The sequence below is a fragment of the Rattus rattus genome, chromosome 8, assembly GCF_011064425.1.
Source record: "Rattus rattus isolate New Zealand chromosome 8, Rrattus_CSIRO_v1, whole genome shotgun sequence".
NCBI classification, from domain to species: domain Eukaryota; kingdom Metazoa; phylum Chordata; class Mammalia; order Rodentia; family Muridae; genus Rattus; species Rattus rattus.
This window is the reverse complement of record NC_046161.1, coordinates 33,773,963-33,793,939: the sequence shown is the minus strand read 5'-3', so window position 1 is coordinate 33,793,939 and position 19,977 is coordinate 33,773,963. Positions and strand designations below refer to the sequence as shown.

At 44.6% G+C, this 19,977-nt stretch overlaps 2 protein-coding genes across 2 annotated transcripts in view; one reads left to right on the top strand and one right to left on the bottom strand.

The window, feature by feature from the left end:
* The window catches only part of Siae (sialic acid acetylesterase), a 35,478-nt gene extending 15,636 nt beyond the window's left edge, over window positions 1–19,842 (bottom strand). The window contains exons 1-5 of the mRNA XM_032909443.1: window positions 19,736–19,842; window positions 15,710–15,871; window positions 8,971–9,146; window positions 4,247–4,385; window positions 963–1,221 (exon numbers count right to left, since the gene is read on the bottom strand). Of these exons, the coding sequence (XP_032765334.1) occupies window positions 963–1,221; window positions 4,247–4,385; window positions 8,971–9,146; window positions 15,710–15,871; window positions 19,736–19,802 (803 nt within the window). The 5' untranslated portion in view covers window positions 19,803–19,842. The remainder of the gene's footprint in view (window positions 1–962; window positions 1,222–4,246; window positions 4,386–8,970; window positions 9,147–15,709; window positions 15,872–19,735) is intronic.
* Window positions 19,843–19,952: 110 nt separating this feature from the next.
* Spa17 (sperm autoantigenic protein 17) overlaps window positions 19,953–19,977 on the top strand; it is an 11,188-nt gene continuing 11,163 nt past the window's right edge. Inside the window, exon 1 of the mRNA XM_032910943.1 lies at window positions 19,953–19,977. This exon is cut by the window's right edge and continues 127 nt beyond it. The gene's annotated coding sequence lies outside the window, so the exon portion shown is untranslated.

The following is a 19,977-nucleotide window of genomic DNA, read 5'->3' as shown; positions in this document are numbered from 1 at the left end:
TGGCATTACTGAGTCAAAAACAATTTTGTTTTAACTTTGGATATGGTCCCAGACTTCTCTGTGGAATACATATATGCATTTATCTTTGCAGGAGCTATAGAGAGAATTCCCACTTTCCCAGTCCATTTGCTTCACTCCCTTCCGTGGAGATCTGATGTACCTGGCTTTAAAACCCCCACCACATGCTGGATATGACTTTCCTTCCTACTCTACTAAAAGCCATTCCTTTTCTCCCAACTTAATATCTTCATCCCACCTACACTCAGGCAAAGCTTTATACAAATACCCAAACTGTACTAGGAGAAAACCCTCCTTCCCTTCCTCCTCCTCACCCCCCCTTCCCCTCCCCCTCCTACTCCTCCCAGAAGCCCTCCCAGAGTGAAAGAGACAGTGCTCACGAAAGTAGAGCCCACAGAGTACCTCTCCGTCTCCATTTGCATACAGTATTGGGTTTTGTTTGTTTGTTTTTCTAACGAGTTCTTTCTCTTCTGAAATATCCTTCCCACCCAGCTTTCATACTCAGTACACTAATGTTTTTAAGTATACATTTAGGCATTCATTCTTCCTGTTTGGCAGTTTACTCTTGAGGAAAGAGAGTGCAGTGGCTAAGAGGAACCCAGGCATTGGAGCCAGACTGGCCTACTTTACTAGGCCCGGCACAAGCCATGTCCTGATCTTCTCTGGGACTTGGTGTCTTGAACCGTGGTGTAGCGGCAGTAGCTACACTTTAGGGAGGTGTTCTGAGAACCAGATGAACCAGTGCAGACGAAGAGCCTACAACAGTGCCCTCAATAGAAGGGTGTCGACAAGCATGAACTACTGCTGTTACTGAGGTAAACGAGTACAGTCCCTTCTTCACCTGTTCCCAGATGGCTGTAGTTGCTCAGACAACAACACATGCCCTGTGCATGAAAACTCCATACACCCAGGACAAACACGGACGACATTCAGCATGCACTTACCTCCTAAAAGGACATGAGGACTCCTCACTCTCACAGCCATTCCTCATGGGCTTTATCTCAGGCTGAAGAACTCGTTCATCCCTTGTATTAGGAACTCCACAGGCTTTCAGTGCCCTTCTAGATGACCAGACTTCAATGGGTGTCCCACCCCAACTGGAGGAGACTAGCCCGATGGGATATTGCAGAGTGTCATACAGGTAACGCCCAAAGAGCCAGCACACTGCAGACATGTATGTGAAGTTTCCGTGACCCAGGTTTCCTATGCATGGAAATAGTTACAGGGAAAGTCAGGAGAAGAGCAGGGGATATACAAACTGGAGCTGTGACACGAGTGGAACCAGCAGTGGGCTCCTTTCTAAGCCCTTCAGATGCAGGGAAAGACGAAGGTAAAGGACAAGCTACAGCCCAGAATGAAGCATGACTTCCAAAGTTCCCCTAAGAAGAAGAATCTTTTCCACAGGGAAAATTACAGTGTTCATGACAGTTTCACTTGACTGCTCTTCAGTTTGCTTGTTTGTTTGTTTCTTTTCAGTTGCTCAAAATGCTTTTTGCCATAATGAGGAAACAAGAGCTCTCAGTCTGGCATGGAGGCGAGTGGAAACAACTGTGTCGTAGTCTGAACATAAATAATTCACTTACATAATCAGGGATCCAGAACTCTAAGCAGGTTTTGCGGAACCCCAGCCCCTCAGGCACATCGGATTCCAGGAACATTAAGTCCTCCTCAGTAGACAAGTGGCCCAAAACCTGTGAGGTCCCTTTTCCACCTCACACTCCCCGGCCACTCACTTAAGGCAAGCGGCCAGGAGGTAGAGAGGAGATGTGGTTTTTTTCTGGATGATGTGTGATCAACCCCATAGCTGAAGTAATGAAGATGTGGACACAGAAGTGCTGAGAAATCCAGCAAAAAGGGAGACACAGCAACCATTAACCAGTTTTGCTTCTTCCCCGGTCTGATTTTTTTCAACTGTTCATACACAAGCTGGTGATATGAGTTCCATACTAGAGGGGGTTAAAGAGGGGAGGAGAAGATGGAAACACACGGAGACAGGGTCAACGCAAACCAGTACCTGGTAAAAACCTACTCTACGTGAGGCACTGGGTTTAGCCCTGCAAAGGACCCAAACCCAAGTAGTGCAATAGGAGAAAATCAGATCAATTTCAGACGAATTGCAATCAACTGAGCACCTACTACGTGTTCAGAACTACAGAGTGGTTGAGATACAGCAGGGAAAGAGACACAGAGTCTCTCCTCATAAATTCTAAAGCTTACTGACTAGGTCAGGTGATTAGCTAAATAAAATAAATGGGGGAGTACGCTGTCTTAAAAGACAAGTTTTGGCTGGAGTTAACAACAAAGAGTTAACAATGAAGAAGAGCTGTCAAGGAAGTTCAGCAAAAGCCTGGTTTAGACTGACATCCTCCCTCTGCACAGCCCTGTCACATCACTTCCTGTAGTAAGAGGTTCAGTGTTTCCCTCTGCGCTGGTCTTAATGAGACTGGGCCGCACAGGCTCAAATATTTGAATGTTAGTTAGTTGAACTGTTTGGCAAAGATTAGGAGATGTAGCCTTGTTGTAGAAGGTGTGTCACTGAGGGTGGGCTTTGAGATTTCAAAAGTCCCTGCCAGGCCTATCCTATTCTCTCATTCTCTCTCTCTCTCATCCCTCTCTCTCTCTCTCTCTCTCTCTCTCTCTCTCTCTCTCTCTCTCTCTCTCTCTCTCTCTCTGCCTACAAATCAGGATGTAGTTATCAGCTACGTCTCCAGAACCATTCTTACCTTCAGCCACACTCCCTGCCACGATGATAATGGTGGACTAACCATTTGAAGCTATAAGCATACCCCCGATTAAATGTCACCTTCTATAAGTTGCCTTGGTCAGAACAGTACTTCTGTTAGTTTTGGAGGGACTTCACTTCATTCATAACCGTGTCTCTAATGTCTAGGATATAATCAGGAATATGTGTTTGCTAGTGTTAGGTGCCTGTGAGTAGCCAGTTAAAGGCAGACCTACTGACTAGTAAGTAGAGGAGAAAGATAACTAAGAAGGATAAAAAGAGGTTAGGAAACCGGAGGATAGGCAAGAATGTGTTTATTTATTTGTATGTAAAGTATGTGTTTGTATGTGCACATGTGTGTCAAGATGTACAAGTATATATGTGTACTTATGTGGAAGCCAGAGGTCAATGCCAGGTATCTTCCTCAATCATCCTCTACCTCATTCATTCATTCATTCATTTGTTCATTCATTCATTTGTTTGAAATTGCCTCTCACTATTCAGCTAGACTAGCTGGCCAGTAACCCCCAGAAGTCGCCTTTGTCTCTGCCTCCCCTGTGATGAAATTACAAATATATGCTGCCACATCTGCCTTTTAAATGAGCGCCTGGGTTCTGAATTCAGGTCCTGGTGCTTACATGGTCAGCCTTTACCCACAGAGTGAACTATGTTTCCCCAGGTGGTGGTGATGGTGGATGCCTTTAATCCCCTTTATTCCCAGTACTCTGTAAGCTGAGGCAGGCAGATGGATCTCTGAGTTTGAGGCTAGCCTAGTCTACAAAGCAAGTTCCTGGACAGCCAGGGCCACACAGAGAAACTGTGTTTAAAAAAAAAAAAACCAGACCAAAACAAAAAGAGGAACCCCATGGAGGCAGCGAAAAGAATGAATACAAAAGGCACTGCACAAACTGTGAAGCAAGCGATGAATTGATAAGGGGGCTGGTTGTATTTGCCTCTGTCTTGTTCTGTGGAAATAAAGAACAGGGCTGAACCCTCGCAGCAGGGACTGTGTCTGTCGTGCTTGCCGCTGTGTCCTTGGACTGGTGCAGTGCCTGCCCCAGAGCAGGCAGAGCCATGAAGTACAGATTCTGTGGTTCTCTCGTAGAGAGAAATGGAAGACAGGAGGCCCTGAAGGGAGCTGGAGCAGATCCAAGTTCACTCTGAGGGGGCAGTGAGACGTCCTCAGACGCAGTAGGGAGTAGGGGACAGAGAGGGTTACCACAGTGGAGAAAGACCCTGACTCCCTCCACCTCGTTGAACAGCATCAGTGCTGTTCTCAAGAAAAAGGAAGAGCCTTTTCCTGAACTCAGTGGGGAAGATTCGGGCTGGATACCTAGGAAGAAACACGTAACCATGATCACCAGGAATGGGATGGAAACCCACTAGGAATACCAGGCTAAAAGGATACGTCTGTAATAATAACTAGAACCAAATTCAGTGGCTACAGATTCCATTTAAGTCACTAACCCATTGCCTGGAAGACAGTTTGCTGAGGCATTCGCGTACCTGCAGTGGGCTTGGACCATGACAGGTCAACTTCATCGAGGTCAGCCAGCTCCTCCTCTGCCTGGGTGAGGGAGACAGAGAAGACTCGCACAGACTGGTAGGCAGCGGTGTCCGACAACTCCTTTGAGGCGTTGAAGATCTGGGAGAAATCAGACGGTCAGTTAATCTGATAGAGGGCAAAGTGGCTTGCAGCGTTTCGGCAAACGTGCCGTCCAATCCACAGAATTCCTTCGGACCCCTGGATACGCTGAGAATAAGTGCATAACGAAAATCAGGAATGGGCTGTGCTGGAACACCTGGATCCAGATGTTTCTGACCAACAGGGGCAAGGAGATGAACCACATTCCAGAAGACAGTTCACAATGAAACCTGTGGTCTTCCACAGCAGGTCTACACTGGACAAGAACGACTGTGTGAGGCTAAAGAGCACTGAATTACATCATCATCTCCTTTCACCAAAGGTTCTGGGGACTGAACCTAGGGCCTAGTGAATGCCTAGTAAACCCTTAACCACTATGCTATGGCTCACAACCCATAGATTACTTTAACTTAAAACTAAAAGGCTGGTTCCTCTCCTAACTGACATCTGAGAGTGCAAAGCGTTTGAACTAACAATGGTATTTAGGAAGTCTCTGTGGAGACAACAGAAAAGAGACCACGACTTATGTAATCTTTTTACCATACCAAAAAAGAACAGATCCCAAAGAAACACACCAAAGCAATGTGGTAACTAGGTTATTCCTGCCTTAGTCCTGGAGAGCAGTTACCAAGGAAAAGGTTGGCAGCTGAGGTAATCTGAAAAGTGATGTGCATGGGAAGGCTTCTGACAGAGAGAAACGTGTCTGTCCAAAGAAACCACATTTTCCCAAGCCACTTCATGAACCCTGAAGGCGCAGTGGCCTGGGGTTAGTCTGGGTAAGAATGTGTGCACCATACTGAGTGACTTACTTATTAGGTCTGGTAAGCCCCATTCCACTACAAGCTTAGGATACCACTGTTTCCTTTCACCTTGGTTTCTTGTGTTGCTGTTAGGTTATTGTTTTTGGCTTGTTGGGTTGTTCTGGGTTATTGCTGAGTTATTGTTGGGTTAGTGTGTTATTGCTACTGTTGATTTAAAAAAAGGAATAGTTGGGCAGTCTCTTGATTTGCATTTGTATTTGTGTAGATGTTTTCTCTTGAGTCCCCTCTATCTCCCCCATAGCAGTCCGGTTTCTCTAAACAAAGGACCAACAGGATCACCAGGAAGCCCAGTTACAAACTGCCTAAGGGAACAGGCTCCCCAGCTGAGTCCGGCTGCCACTGCAAGGCACAGAAGGCAAGCATGCTTTCCCTTGGCCTCCAGCCACAGAAACTGCAGCTGCTTTCCTCTCCCTCCCACCCACCACAGAGAATACAGCTGGCCTTCCAACCCACGGTACAAGAAAAGAGAAGAGAAAACAACCAGGGTGCCCCACAGCGCTTCACGGAAGTGCGCTGCTCCTAGAATTGCCTGACTTGACCACTGTGCAGGCTGCTGTGGCTGACCGCATAAGCAGATGCAAATGAAACTGCTCTCGGGTCACTGTGGGAGCCACAGCCTGCTGTGCCTCCCTGGCGGGCGGCAGAAACTCCAGCTGGTCAAGGTCCACAAACTCAGGACAGAGATTACACACGGTCTCGGAAAAATGCCATTGGAAATCCTGATCTGTCTTCAGAATCTTATCTGGAAGGTTTAATGGAAAATAGACGGTGAAGAGAAACAAGCCGATGTGCTCACAGTGTACTCTGGCAGGGAGATTATTTTTCAGCAGTTAAGTACCTGTAAAAAGTCGCCTCCTTTGAAATTCAGCTCTGCACTGAGCACGAAGCATCGTATGTTGCTTCCATGGAAACGGTGGATGAAGCTGCTTTCATTCTCTCCACCCACACCAGCTTCCGCACTGCCTGGGAACGCAAGCAGCTCATAGCAATGAGACGCCAGCTTGGGGAGGCAGGATGGGAGAGCATGCCCTATTCCTGAGTGTTCCCGAGTACTGCCAGGGCAGGGAGTCGGGGTGGCTGGCACTCTGCGGTATTGTTACCAGCACGTGACAGTGGATCCAAAACATTAGCTGGAAGGAGTCCATCTTTTTTCCGCATTTGCCAGAACCGGAAAGCTGGGTGTTAGCAAAAATGGGGGTGGGGGAAATTCCTGCTGTACCCGACGTCTAAATGGTCCCCTTTTCCAATGCCACTGCCTTTTTGATGGAAGCATTTCCTCTGGGATATTGGCAGCAAATTTAGGAATAAAGAGATTTCAGGAAGATTTTCATTTAAATGACACTTGGTTTCCCCCGCTGATGAAAGGGAAGCCTTACTCCATCTGCTAAGATCAGATTTCATCTCATCAAACACCTCAGTGTAATTATTTCCCTACCGAATATTGAAATGAGGATGTAAATGAATACCAAGGTATTTGAAGTCATTAGCACTGCCTGGGCTGAGGGAGAGCACCAGGCCCTCTCAAGGGACCAGACCATTCCCCATCAAAGCAGCTGCGCACCAGTGTTCATTTTGTAACCTTTATACCACATTCTTGAATTAATGAAGACACGTCAAGAATCTATTTCCCTCAGAGGATCTTAGCATGGGGCCTGCAGGGGGGGCGGGGGGGGACACAAGACGAGTGTGTGTATGTGTGTGTGTGTGTGTATGTGTGTGTGTGTGTGTGTGCGTGCATATGTAAATGTGTGTGCGTGCCCACACTTACACATGTGATGGACAGACATCTAGTCATTTAGTAATTAACAAGGAAGAGTTTGGAGGTTTCGAACCTTGTTTCACTTCCTGCTGTATCAGCTCTAAGGTTGGGATAGTAACTGTAAATAAACCACCCACCACACTTCTAAAAGCCTGCCGTTGGGATGGCGTTGACACCCCTGTCTTCCGTATATCAATCTCTCCATATGTAAAATAAGAAAGAGGGGAGGGCCAAAATCTAGGCTTCTTGTCTGATATTGGCCATCTTTTCCTGAGCCTCACTAGAAATATCTGAGACCTACCCTGAGGTGGCAGATGAACATTTAGACTTTTCTCCATTTATAAACATCTCACTTGGTGTTATAAATAACACTCAGCTTTAAAATTCCATTTTACCCTAACAACAAGATGGGCATACAATCTGCCATTTCCTTCTTTGAATGTGAAGAGGGGTAGGTTATAGTGAGAATCTTACCTCCTCAAAATGGCACATGGAGGGAGGGAAGGAAAAAGAGACAAACACTGTACTTGTGTGCTTATGTGTGCTGGGAATCTGTGCAGGGAAAGGAGCAAAAGCAAGGGGTGGGGGTGTAATGCATTTTTCCTATCAAGAAATAAGGTTCTGCAAACTGTTAAAAGACTGGGGAAAAAAATGTGGCTTTTGGTGCTATCAGCACCTAAAATACTGCTTTGCAAACTAAGTGCCTCATTGGGAGAGAAAGAGAGAGAGAGAGAGAGAGAGAGAGAGAGAGAGAGAGAGAGAGAGAGAATTAACACATATATTTCAGATGGAATCTCTTTTCTGTCCCCTTCCATCTCAGAGCTCTCAGTCCTCACTTAATTCAGAAGATGCTCAAGAAAAAATTCCAGGCAGAAAGAATGTGTTTACGCTTAGCAATCAAGATCTGATTTAGCTTGACAGAAAATGGGATGGGATCCTTGGCATAGCCTGCTATTGAGAAAGTTACTATATAGATATAAACAGATCTGGTCCATGCCTCTCTGTGAAAACACAGAAGTACAATTAAAACATGAAGGAAAGCACTGCTTTCTCTAACGAGGTAACAGTAATTCCACTTCTGTACAAAGCCATGCTTTCTAGCATGATAAACCCCCATATCCATGTCTATGCAAACATGCCAACAGGTCCAGGCCAACAAGGTCCAGCCAAGTCCAGCTGAGTAGGCATTTCAATTCAAAATACTTCCATATATTTAAAAGAGGAAGTAAGAGTTCACGGAATTAGAAAGATTTATATTCAGGAATTTGGACTTTCGAATTAGAAAACATGGATTAAAATGAAACATAGATGGGTAAATCTTTTAAATAGCATTGTTTAATAATAGGTTTTCTTAAAGGGAACAATGAAACTACAAAGAATAAAGGCTATAGAAACAAAACAAGACAACTTAAAGCATATAAAAGTCCTCTAGCTTATACTTTCTTAAATGATTTATTTCATTTTATGTGTATTGATGGTTTGCCTGCATGTATGTCTTTGTGTCCCCTGGAACTGGTTACAGACAGGTGTGAACTGCCATGTGGTGCTGGGAATTGAACGTGCGTCCTCCGGAAGAACAGCCAATGAGTGATCTTAACCACTGAGCCATCTTTCCAGCCCATCTAATTTATACCTTTATCAAAGAGAGAGCTAAAAGGAAACCATGGCTTGGTTGTGCAGAATCCTCAACCTCAAACTCAAATATTTCTCAAAGACAGAGAACTGGATAGTCAAGAAGGGCAAGCAAAGATAAGTCAGCCTGGACGGTGCAGCTAGGGATAACAGTAACCTTCGACCTTTGCAAGGAGAAAACCAAGTATGTAAGCACACTTACACTTGCCAAAGAAAAGCTTACTTCTTTAGGTTGTGAAATCAAATTAGTGAGTATGATCCCGCCCATGGTAAGTTCTTAGTGAACAGAAGCGGCCTTCCTTCTCCCTGTTACTCCTTTTCTCCTCTCCTTCATAATCGCCAACATTGATTGTCGGCTGAGATGTTCCATTACCTGTAAAACAGTCATCTGCATGTTACTCTGCCCACTGCAAAGCCAGACATCTCCAAATAAAACATCGTGGACTCTCAGGGTGAGGTTCGTTGTCTCCAAGGTCTGTTGTGCCATCACTTCAAAAGGTCCCCCAGGCTTCATAGGATCCAGCACCACCATCCAGGTGTTGGAGGGTCCTGAAACAAGAACAGACTCCAAGGGCTTAGTCAACGGACCACCGGAAATGGAGTTAAACACCAACCGCAACTCATCTGTGGCTGAGCCCAGGCTCTGTGACAAAGGGAACGCAATGCTATAAGGACTGGCCAAATTCCAGGCAAGGGGGAGGAGCTGTTGAGCACAGCGGACTTTTTATCCTTAATCTGTACCAATCCCTTCTTATTTTTAACTAAGGCGTTTACAAGAAAAATTAGTTACCCAGTTATAATCCTAAATTAGGAGAGACAAAAATACACATGGATTAAAATTCAGGGACGGTTAGTTGACAAGGAAAAAAAAAAAAAACCATAAAACAGAAATTCTCATTACGCCATCCAACCGTCAATATTACCATAATCTAATCTTTCTGATTCACACAGCACCCTGAACTAACTCGCAATTATCCGATCAAATGTGAGCACAGGTTCGGAAGATCATTTCTGATTTGAATCTTCCCTTTACTAAGCAGGACCACCCTTGCCATCCGTCACAGCCTTCCTCCCATGTTGCTAATAAGTACAACCCTGTCAGTGACACTGGGTTCTCCCATCGACAAGCAGGTGCATGGAGAAATGGACACATCGACAAGTAGCAGGAAGCATATAAATGGCTGACAGTGAAAGGATTAACTGGCCCAATCAAATATTTGAGAGTGACATGCAAGACTCGATGCTCTGCGACTCCACTAAGGAAATGAGAAGCCACGGAAGACCCTATTTTAGGCATTCATAGCTTGCTTCCTAGAAACCACACTTCCTATTGCCCTTCTCAGCACTGGATCACCGCTGTCAACATCATGGAGATTTAAGTGAAAAAAGAACCAGAAAACATGAACAATACTGGAGTGGTGAAACAGGAACCTAGAGAAGGCAGAGAGAACAACATTTTAACATAAAAATGTCAAACATAATCTGGCTTATCAGTTGCCACCAGATCGATGCAAATTCAAAGGGAAAGAGTGAGGAGACCAGGAAACAGAGCATTGTAATGTTACTGCCCTAACCTACGAGAAGAAATAATTATAGAAATACCATCCAAGTGCCTGCTCCATGCTGGACACCGTTCAAGGTTCCTCCTAGCTGGCAACAATTAAGCAGAAGCAGGAAATGCCCAGATGCGCACTTGCAAATTAGTAAAAAACTGAGGCCTTAAAGGTAGCTTGGAGAGCGGGAGGAAACGTCTAAACGTTTGGTCCTCTGAAGATCTAGCTGTACTGGCTGAGTCTGGAGCTCTGCCTCAGGAGGTCAGCTAAGCCCAGGACCCTGTGCTCCCTGTTGTATTTCTCTGACCAATAGCCAGGCATCAGCATATAAAATGCAAAATTCAACCTAAAGCAGAAGAATCGCTGTTTTGGAAACAGTGGGCAGCTAGTACAGATTGTGTGGCACAGGTGTGATGCGCTCCGTATGGCTCACGCTTATGAACAGGCAGACGTTCCAATCTGTCCTAATACAGGCTTGCCAAGGTCTTTCCAGGCTTCCTGCACTGACACACCTTACTGAGGCTCTATCCCTCTGCCAGCAGCACTGTCCGTGGGTGCCGATGGGGTCAGAGAACCTAACGTAGAACTAGCTCTTAGCCTCCTGTATTCATCCGATGCATTCAGAGCTATCAATTAGGTATTTCCCCTTAGCCTCGTGACGAAAACTCTCCCCAGCACTTCCAAGTGTGGACGTCTATGGTAGTCTGAATAAGATTGGCCCCAAAAGGATCATATATTTGAATGCTTAAGGAGAGGCAGTAGGAGGTGTAGTCTTGTTGGAGTAGGTGGGGCCTTGGAGAAATTGTGCCACTGGGGTTGGACTTTTGGAGTTTCAATGCTCAACGAGACTCACAGTCTTTCTCTTCCTTCTGCCTGCCAACCCAGATGCAGACCTCTCAGCTCCTTCTCCAGAGCCATGTCTGCCTGTATGACACCCTGCAACCCGCCATGACAACAACGGACTAAACCTCTAAACTTGTAAGCCGGCTCCAAGTCAATGTTTTCCTTTATAGAGTGGCCATAGTCATGGGACCTCTTCACAGCAAGAAAACCCTAACTAAGACAATGTCCAAAAACAAGAAACAGGAAAGGAAATTCGCAAAGCAGCATCACCATTTCACTACAGACGGAAAAATGAATGCGCTCCTGGTAGGGCCTAGAACCTGAGGAAAGCTGAACCGGGAGAATGAGTCTTGATCCCGACATCTTTCGTTCCTTCTTGGCTAGCTAGCATCGGCTCTTCTGGTTTCTAGCATTTTTCCTCTCCCATTTAATAAAAAGAAAACCACGCCCTGACAAGACGCCGTAAAGCAGGAGAAACCTGAAAACCGCGCCCTGACAAGATGCCGTAAAGCAGGAGATACCTGAAAACCACGCCCTGACAAGATGCCGTAAAGCAGGAGAAACCTGAACTGTAGAGAACTCACTGATGGGCACATGAGCTCAAGGGGTAACTCGTACAGGCCATAGGATCTGCCTCTACATGTATACTGTCTGCAGAAGTATAGCACCTGTGACGTCTTAGACCAAGGGCAAGGGTGGGAGTCTAAAGTCAGAAGTCGCCATGCTTCGCGAGGAGAGTTAGTCTTTGGATTGTCAGTTCAGAACAGGGTGCTTGATGGGGAGCATGCTATAGGGGACTTGAGAGCTTTTAGAAAGTATGGTAAGCCATCAAGTCTACATGACATGAGTTCAGATAGTAAATCTGAACCCCCAACCATAAAGCTCACTGATTTCAGCATCATCCAATGGGCTTTCTGCTGGTTCTTGGCCTTCTCAGTCACAGCTGCTCTGGTCCTGCCTTAGGAACAGTAGCCATTTGCTACCGGTTACCTCTTTTGCCAGTCCAGGCCCAGTTTTCTCTAAGTTTTCATTTTTCACTGCATTCAAACCTCTGCGTTCTTACATTCGTTCTTCTACCATCTTGGAGGATCGATGTCCTGTCTTCATTTTACTGCTACTTAGCCTACAAACATCCTGCTAAGCACTCCATCAAATAAATGACAAAAATGAAGTCTAACCCTGGGCCACGCTGATAAGAAAGCCATGCAAGTTGAGTAGAGCTCCATGGTTTCACAGGTAACAGCATGTCCGGTGGCTTGCCTCTGACAACTGATCTGCATATTGCAGCCAAGGGTATACACAAAGAAAGAGCTGTCTATCTCTCTTCTCTCTCTATCTTCCCCAGTTAAATCCGCCCTCAAGATGGAAGCCACGGTCGCAAGGACAAAATGAAAATAATTTGTTCAAGAGACATGATTAGTCATAAAGTATTTTCTTGCTTTTCTTCTTCTTAATCAAATCAAGTGCTAATTTTTTTTCAAGTTATTGTGATGAATACCAAGAAGGGGAGGGGGTACCAATGGCCTTTATCTTCCTAAAAGGAAAACCTAGCGCTTACAAGAAACAGCTTTCTTCACTTTCCACAGAACCCTGACTCTTTCTCAGCTGAAACACGATCCTGTGGCTTTTAAATGTGGCTTGGGGGTGAAGGATGCCTTACTGCCTAAACCACCCCTTACGACCCACACTTATTCCATAGCTCACAATTCAAATCTACCGCCACCAAGCAGGAGTGAAATAAAAAGTAAATGCTTTATATGAGTCAAACTGCTTATGAAAATTATATAAGTCGCAGCACGTTGTGGCACATACACCTTAGGGTGGTTTCAAAGTTACAGCCTTGTATTAGCCTTGTCCCTCTGGAACAAACAGGATCTGTGACTTGCTCTCAAGAGTTCTACATCAGAGGAGAGGGGAAATGTCCCTCTCGAGACTTGGCTGTATTATATGGGGAGAAGGAGTGGCATCTCAGTCACAATGACCATCATTGAGAAAACAAATGACAAGAGAGACTGGTGAGGATGTGGTGAGGTGTGTTATTTATGACCAACAGGAATATAAACCGACATCTATGTAAATTAACATGTGCTAGCCTGGGCTACAGAGCAACCTCCAGGACAGCCAGAGCTACACAGAGAAATCTTGTCTCGAAACCAACAACAGCAAAGGATAAGTTAGGCAAGGGGTGGAGGAAGAGCAGGGGAGCAAATATGAGCAAAACACAATGCTATATGTGTGCAGAATGCCAACAATTCAGCCCAGTATTTCATAGGGCTATAACTTAGCACTTAGCGTGCTTGCCTAGCGTGTAGAATCCCCAGATTCAGTCCCCAGAGCTATGTAACCGGGGTGTGGTAGTTCATTCCTACGATCCCACCCTTTAGGAAGTAGACGGAGAGGAGCCAGAACTTCAATAAATTCTCTGCTACAAAAAAAAAAAAACAAAAACAAAAACTAGGCACTGAGCGTAGGCTGTTGTGGAATTCTTCACTTTCAGTGTATCTCGCAGATCACAGAGAGAGGCTGGAGAGATGGTGCAGGGGTTAAGACAGCTGCTGCTCCTGTAGTGGACCTGAGTTTGGTTCCCAGCACCCACCCCTGTACATCTTTATCCCTTCTACAAAGAGACCCTTTTATGAGACCCTTGAACCTTCGTCCTCACAGCCATATCCCCAGCTCGTCCTCACCGTGTGTGTCTGCATATCGTAAAGGCTCCTAACAGCTCTATCAACTGCCAAGCCCTATCAGTCTGCTCATGTGCTTTGATTGCTTAAAATCTACAGATTCAGGATTTAAATGTCTTCACAGAAATAAACAAGTGGCCATACTGCCCCATCTCCTGTCACCCACCCTGACATTTAGCCCAGAGTCCCAGACCAACCTACCTCCATGGAATTTCTTCAGTGTTACTGATATACTCTAATCCCGGTGTCTATACCCAGGATGTTCCCTCTGAAACAGGGAGGAACAGGGATTTTGTACATCCTCTTTCAAGACCAGACTTAAACTAAGTCCGCTACTCTATTATCTTTCTAAGCGCTCTCTCTCTCTCTCTCTCTCTCTCTCTCTCTCTCTCTCTCTCTCTCTCTCTCTCACACACACACACACACACACACACACACACACACACACACACACACACACACACGCACACTGTCCTTCCCTACTGTGGCATATCTCACAGAACTATGAATGTGTTGTTTTGTTTTCCTGCCTCCTCCCCTAACCTTCAGGCTTCATTAAGGGAGAAGCTACATCTGTTTTTTTGTTTTGTTTTGTTTTAAGATTTATTTTATTCATATGAGTGCACTGTAGCTATCTTCAGACACACCAGAAGAGGGCATCTGATCCCATTACAGATGGTCGTGAGCCACCAGGTGGTTGCTGGGAATTGAACTCAGGACCTCAGGAAGAGCAGTCAGTGCTCTTAACCGCTGAGCCATTTCTCCAGCCCCCGCTACATCTGTTTTAATCTGTTTTATTCATCAGTGCCGAGCACAGTATCTGGCACATAGTAAGTACTCAATAAATGCTTGAATGACTGAATAAATAACAGTAGCAGTAGTGGTAACAATAATGACCACTCGAATTGATCTGCCAAGCACCGTTCCAACTATGTATGCATTTACTCCTCACAATAATCCACTAAGAATTAGTACCACCTCCACTTTATACACGGAAAACAAACTGTCACAGAGATATCTAATATGTCCAAAGTACATACCTAGAAATGACAGTCAGAATCAGAGCCAAGACAGTAAACTAAAAATTCAAGTATTTCACGAGATCTCCAAGTTGACTCTCTTTTTTAAAATGGTAGGACTTTGTTTCAACTTTATTTTGTGTGTATATGTGGATATGTGTGTTTGTGCATGTATGTCCATGTGGCTAGAGTAACCAGAAGAGGGCATCAGATCCCCTAGAGCTGTGGTTACAAGGAGTTATGAATCAGCCAATGTAGGTGCTAGAAACTGAACCCAGGTCCTCTGAAAGAACTCTTAGCCTCCCTCTCACCTCTAGACTGTCTGCCTCTCTTGCACATATGGTTCATCCCAACTCTCATCTTCTGTGACAATTTTCCATAGCAACCAGACCGAGGTGGATGTCTTCTCTATCTCTTGGAACTCCACAGATATTTTATGTGTTCATCCAATGACTACATAATTTGTTCTGTTCGATAAGCTCCTTGGCAAGGGGGACTTTGAGCTTTTTTACCTTCAGTGCCTACCCACATAGTAAATAGTCTAATAACTCTTGGATGGATGGATGGACAGATGGATGATGGATGGATGGATGGATGGATGGATGGATGGATGGATGGATGGATGAATGGATAGATGGATGATGGAGGATAGAAGATGGATAATGAATGGATGATGGATGGATGGAGGATGGAGGATGGATGATAGATGGATGGAGGATAGATGGATGATGGATGGATGGATGGATGGATGGATGGATGATGGAATATGGATGGATGGATGGATGGATGATGGAGGATGGAGGATGGATGGATGGATGGATGGAGGATGGAGGATGGATGGATGATAGATGGATGATGGATGGATGGATGGACAGACGGATGGATGACGGATGATGGATTGATGGATAGATGGATTGACAACCTGAGCTGGGACTTCATAAGCATTCATTTTCAGATAATCCAGCAGGTGGCAGAAGAGGACAATAACTGAACAAAGAATGGACTGCCCTTACCTTTCACACTGGTCACTTTCTTCATGATGGTTTCCTGACCTTGGCACAAGGTCACTGTCACTGTGGCCCCAGCTGTACCAAAGCCCCAGATCACCGCCCCGGAAGGCTCCTTCTGCAGCACCATGTAATTATCGATGTATGAAGCAAAGCGAAAACCAATACCTAAAAATATTAACGAACACTTAGGAGAACATAATCAGGGAGATTCAGCATCAAGCGGATCTGGGAAAACAGGAAGTGACATATCGTCCCTATACACAAGAATATGATGAGCCTGCTTAAGCCGTTTAACCTCCCAAAACTAGATCTTGTTGCTCCAGATTAAACAAACAACATAATAAGAATAACTCCCAACAATATGCATCACTGCAGAACATGACCATCAAGAGAGACTTAGAACTCAGGATAACAACTAATATGCATTCTCTCCTTCTCTCCCCTTCATAGTTCTTGGTCAACCCCCGACCCTTGCTCTAAAACTTGGCTCTAGAATTTAACATTCCTCCCTCAAATCACTAAAATGAACCTTCCATGCACCTCCCAGATGGTGCTTTAAGAAAAATAAACCACTTCCTTCCCTAGCTCACCATCACTGTGCCCACTCCTAGTAGCTCACAGTTCCTCTAATGTTGCTTGAACCCATCTTTAGCTCTTCCTCTCCATCTTATCAATGCCAAATCCCTTCAGATCTTTACTCTTGGGGGTTGATGTGGTTTATTTTGTTACTGCTGCTGCTGCTGCTGTTGTTGTTGTTGTTGTTGAGGAGGAGGAGGAGGAGGAGAAGGATGTCATTTGGTTAACTGGGAGGGTTTTTTGTTTTTGTTTTTCTGTTTTTCTGTCTTTGATGACTTGGTATATCACACACTTATGACTGTGACAATGCTTCCTTTCCAGTAAGCTCGAATAAATCAGGAGACAAAAATAAGATCATGTAGAGACAGGAGGTTAAAAATCTCTGAAAAAAAGGTCTTGTCACCATTTCACGAGCAAAAGAAAGGGGAGGCATACTTGCATATTGGATTCTGTGCTAAGAGTCACTAACAAGACTGAATAAGAATTCACTTTAACGAGATCATTTCTATTTTTAACTCACAGCCTATATTGGAGTACTTTTAAAATAACAAGCATTGATCCAAATGATCCCAGTGAGCTCATAGAAATTTAAGTAGGAAAATCATAGAACTTACATCCCAATTTTGGGGGAGTTTTAAAATTCCTCCAAAGAAAATAATTTACAAAATTAAGGGCTTTTTGGTTTGTTTTGGTTTGGCTTTTTTTTTTTTTTTAAATAAACGTGATAGACAGGGAAGAGAATTAGAATTAACAAAGCTGACATTCTCTTCCCTGGAAGCTACAAAAGATGGCAGTCCCCTTAGGCTATTCTTAACAGGGCAGTAGAGCTAATGGGGGTCCCCTCACAAGCTTGGTGGCCTATTAATACTGCTCTTCAGGTAACAGGCTAACCCTAAGAATCCTCAGCTCTCTTTCTCACTCAGGAGCTAGTTCAATCAGGAAGCCTACATGACAATCAAAGATTATCCAGAAGGCTTAACAAGCTAAAGATGCATGTACCATGAGCAAACAACTCTGGGACCACAACATCCCAGAATTGCATAAGCAATTTGGCAGCCTGCTGGGGAAACCGGGAGGCATATGTGTGGGAGGGCCCTGTCTTGGGTAGATACAGAACAAAAGCTGAAAAGCAAATGCATAAATAAGAGCTAAGTAGAGAGAGGACTGGAGTTGGAAGAACGGAAGTGAGGAAAATATTGCTTACACAGGCAACAATGTTAAAGTCCATAGGATGGGGAATGCCTTTTCAAGCCAGTCAGTGTTTGCCAACATTCATTTATAGAACCTCTTTGTGAATGGATTTATGATGAGCGAAAAAAATCTTAGAGGTGGAAAATATCTTTATAATAATAGTATAGGGGTTGGGGATTTAGCTCAGTGGTAGAGCACTTGCCTAGCAAGCACAAGGTCCTGGGTTCGGTCCCCAGCTCAAAAATAAATAAATAAATAAATAAATAAATAACAGTATAATTGTGTTACTTACTGATCAAGAGATATAATCTAACCACATTACCCATCCAGGGACTAGGACACAAATAGATTAAGCAATTTTTAAGAATAATTAGAACAGCTATGAATTCAACAAATATCTCTTTATTGGTTCCTGATACTTTAACATTGAGACTGTAACACTGGAAGGAAAAATAATTCCAATAATAGACAGAAATTCTTGCTACCAAGGATCTTACAATCTACTAGGAGCTTACTTGTGTGACAGAGGGCTTAAGATACTGAAGACGGGCCTTGACTGGCCTCAGAAGGTAGCTTATGACAGAATTAGAATCCACGTCATCTAATTCCCAAGGTATTGCAATTTCCTTTTTGCTGCAGTTACATTGTGATAATAATGCAAAAAAATTTGTATTCCCTATCCTGATGAAGCTCACATTCTACGTGGAAAAGACAAACATACTGAGGAACTGGACAATGAACAAAAGAACCGCACCTCAGAAACGCCAGGCATATACAAACGTGGTTATTTAAAGGTGTTGGATTTTTCCCTTCATTTTGTAACTTGAAGTGACAAACAAGAGGGAGTGCTGTGGAGAAGACACCATGATAAGTAGACTAACAAAAAATGTTAGGATAGCAGTTACTTCTGAAGGGAACCCAGCGGACATACTAAGGAGGACTCTCCTGGCAGTCTCCATAAAAATCACAGTGTTATCATTCTCAAACTGGGTAGCGGAATTTATAGGTCCTTTCACTGTTAAAATGTAACAAAAATGTAGCAAAAGGAGAGAGTTAACGGAAAGATGTTAGGATGTGCAAGAAAGAGCTAAGGGAGATGATCTGAAGCAAAAAATGAATGAATACTGCCAAGGTAATCAAGGAAGGTCACCTAATATGACCCAAAGGAAACAAAACAGTGATATTAAATTTGACAGCCCTTAACACTCGAAATGTATATAAGAAATACTCAAGTTAATAAAAAAAAATTGACAGTCCTTAAAAAGAAAATTAAGAAAACAGTGGCTCTACCTTCTCCCCACCTCCTGTGATAGGTCCCCAAAATCATAAGAGGATTAAGAGATGGGGACGATCAGTATAGGGTATTAGCTTTGAAATGGAAAACCCACTGACAGGCTGCTGTCTGGCTGGTGCTTGATTAGAACACAATCATGCCATTTCTTCTCATTTCCACCTTCATTTTAATTGCTGTGGTGATGGAAGCCCAAGTTCCTAGCATTCTAACCAAGAGCTTTACCACCGAGCTATATTCACAACCCCTCAAATTTCATTTATTGACAGTCTTTGGGGTCTACTCTTTCAGTGATCCAAAGAAAAAAAGAGGTGGGTGGATCCAGCATTAACCCTTTACTTTGAATCAATAGATTCCTATCTTTTGGTAACTCCATGGGCAATGTCCAGCCCAGGTTAGTCAGATAACAAGTTGTGACCTGCACAATGGCCATGTGAATCAACTCCCTCCCCAGTGTGATGAGTCTTACCCCTCCACTAATATCTCTCAAGCTGCATCAAAAGTCAGAGCTGAACTTTAAATTATTCTGAGCTAGTGAGGGGGCTGTATTTCTTAGCCCTAATAACCACTTAAACTAGTAAAATGTAATTCCCTCAAGGCACCCATCCCGATAGAAGCCCTCCCCAAGGGCACCACTGAGGGGGCAGGTGTGGAAATATTTTGGATGACTCAGTCACCTGTTTCCAAATATTATCTAACTAGCTTCGCCCCCTTCTCTTTGAGCACTCCTAAAGGCTTCGGTCTGGGGACACTGGAGCCTGCCCCAGTGGGTAAACCGATGTCTTCTCTGCCTCCTATGCTGCAAGTGAAGTACCCCACAAGGAAAAGGCAGTATAGCGGGCCCAGCTGTACCCAGCGACTAGGTGGGGAAAGACCGGTTCTGACTCAAGGCCGACCTTTAAAGAGGACGCATGCCAAGATCCTGCAGAGGATCTGAAAGGCAAGCGTCCGCTAGAGTTGTGACACCTCACCTGCACCTCTGCTGACCCGCGCGATTATGAGCAGCAGCATTAGCCCAACAGGCCGGGGGGAAACCATGTTTGAGATGATCCTAATTTACCCGCTCTCAGGAAGAGCCGTCAGGCAGGAGGCGGGGATAAGGACAGAGGCGGGATCTTGCGTGGTGGGCGGGGCCTGGAAGGGTCTACCCTAGCGGGCCCCACCCTCAAGCCTTCAGTGCGCGAAACCATCCGCGGTACGGCGCGGCACCGGG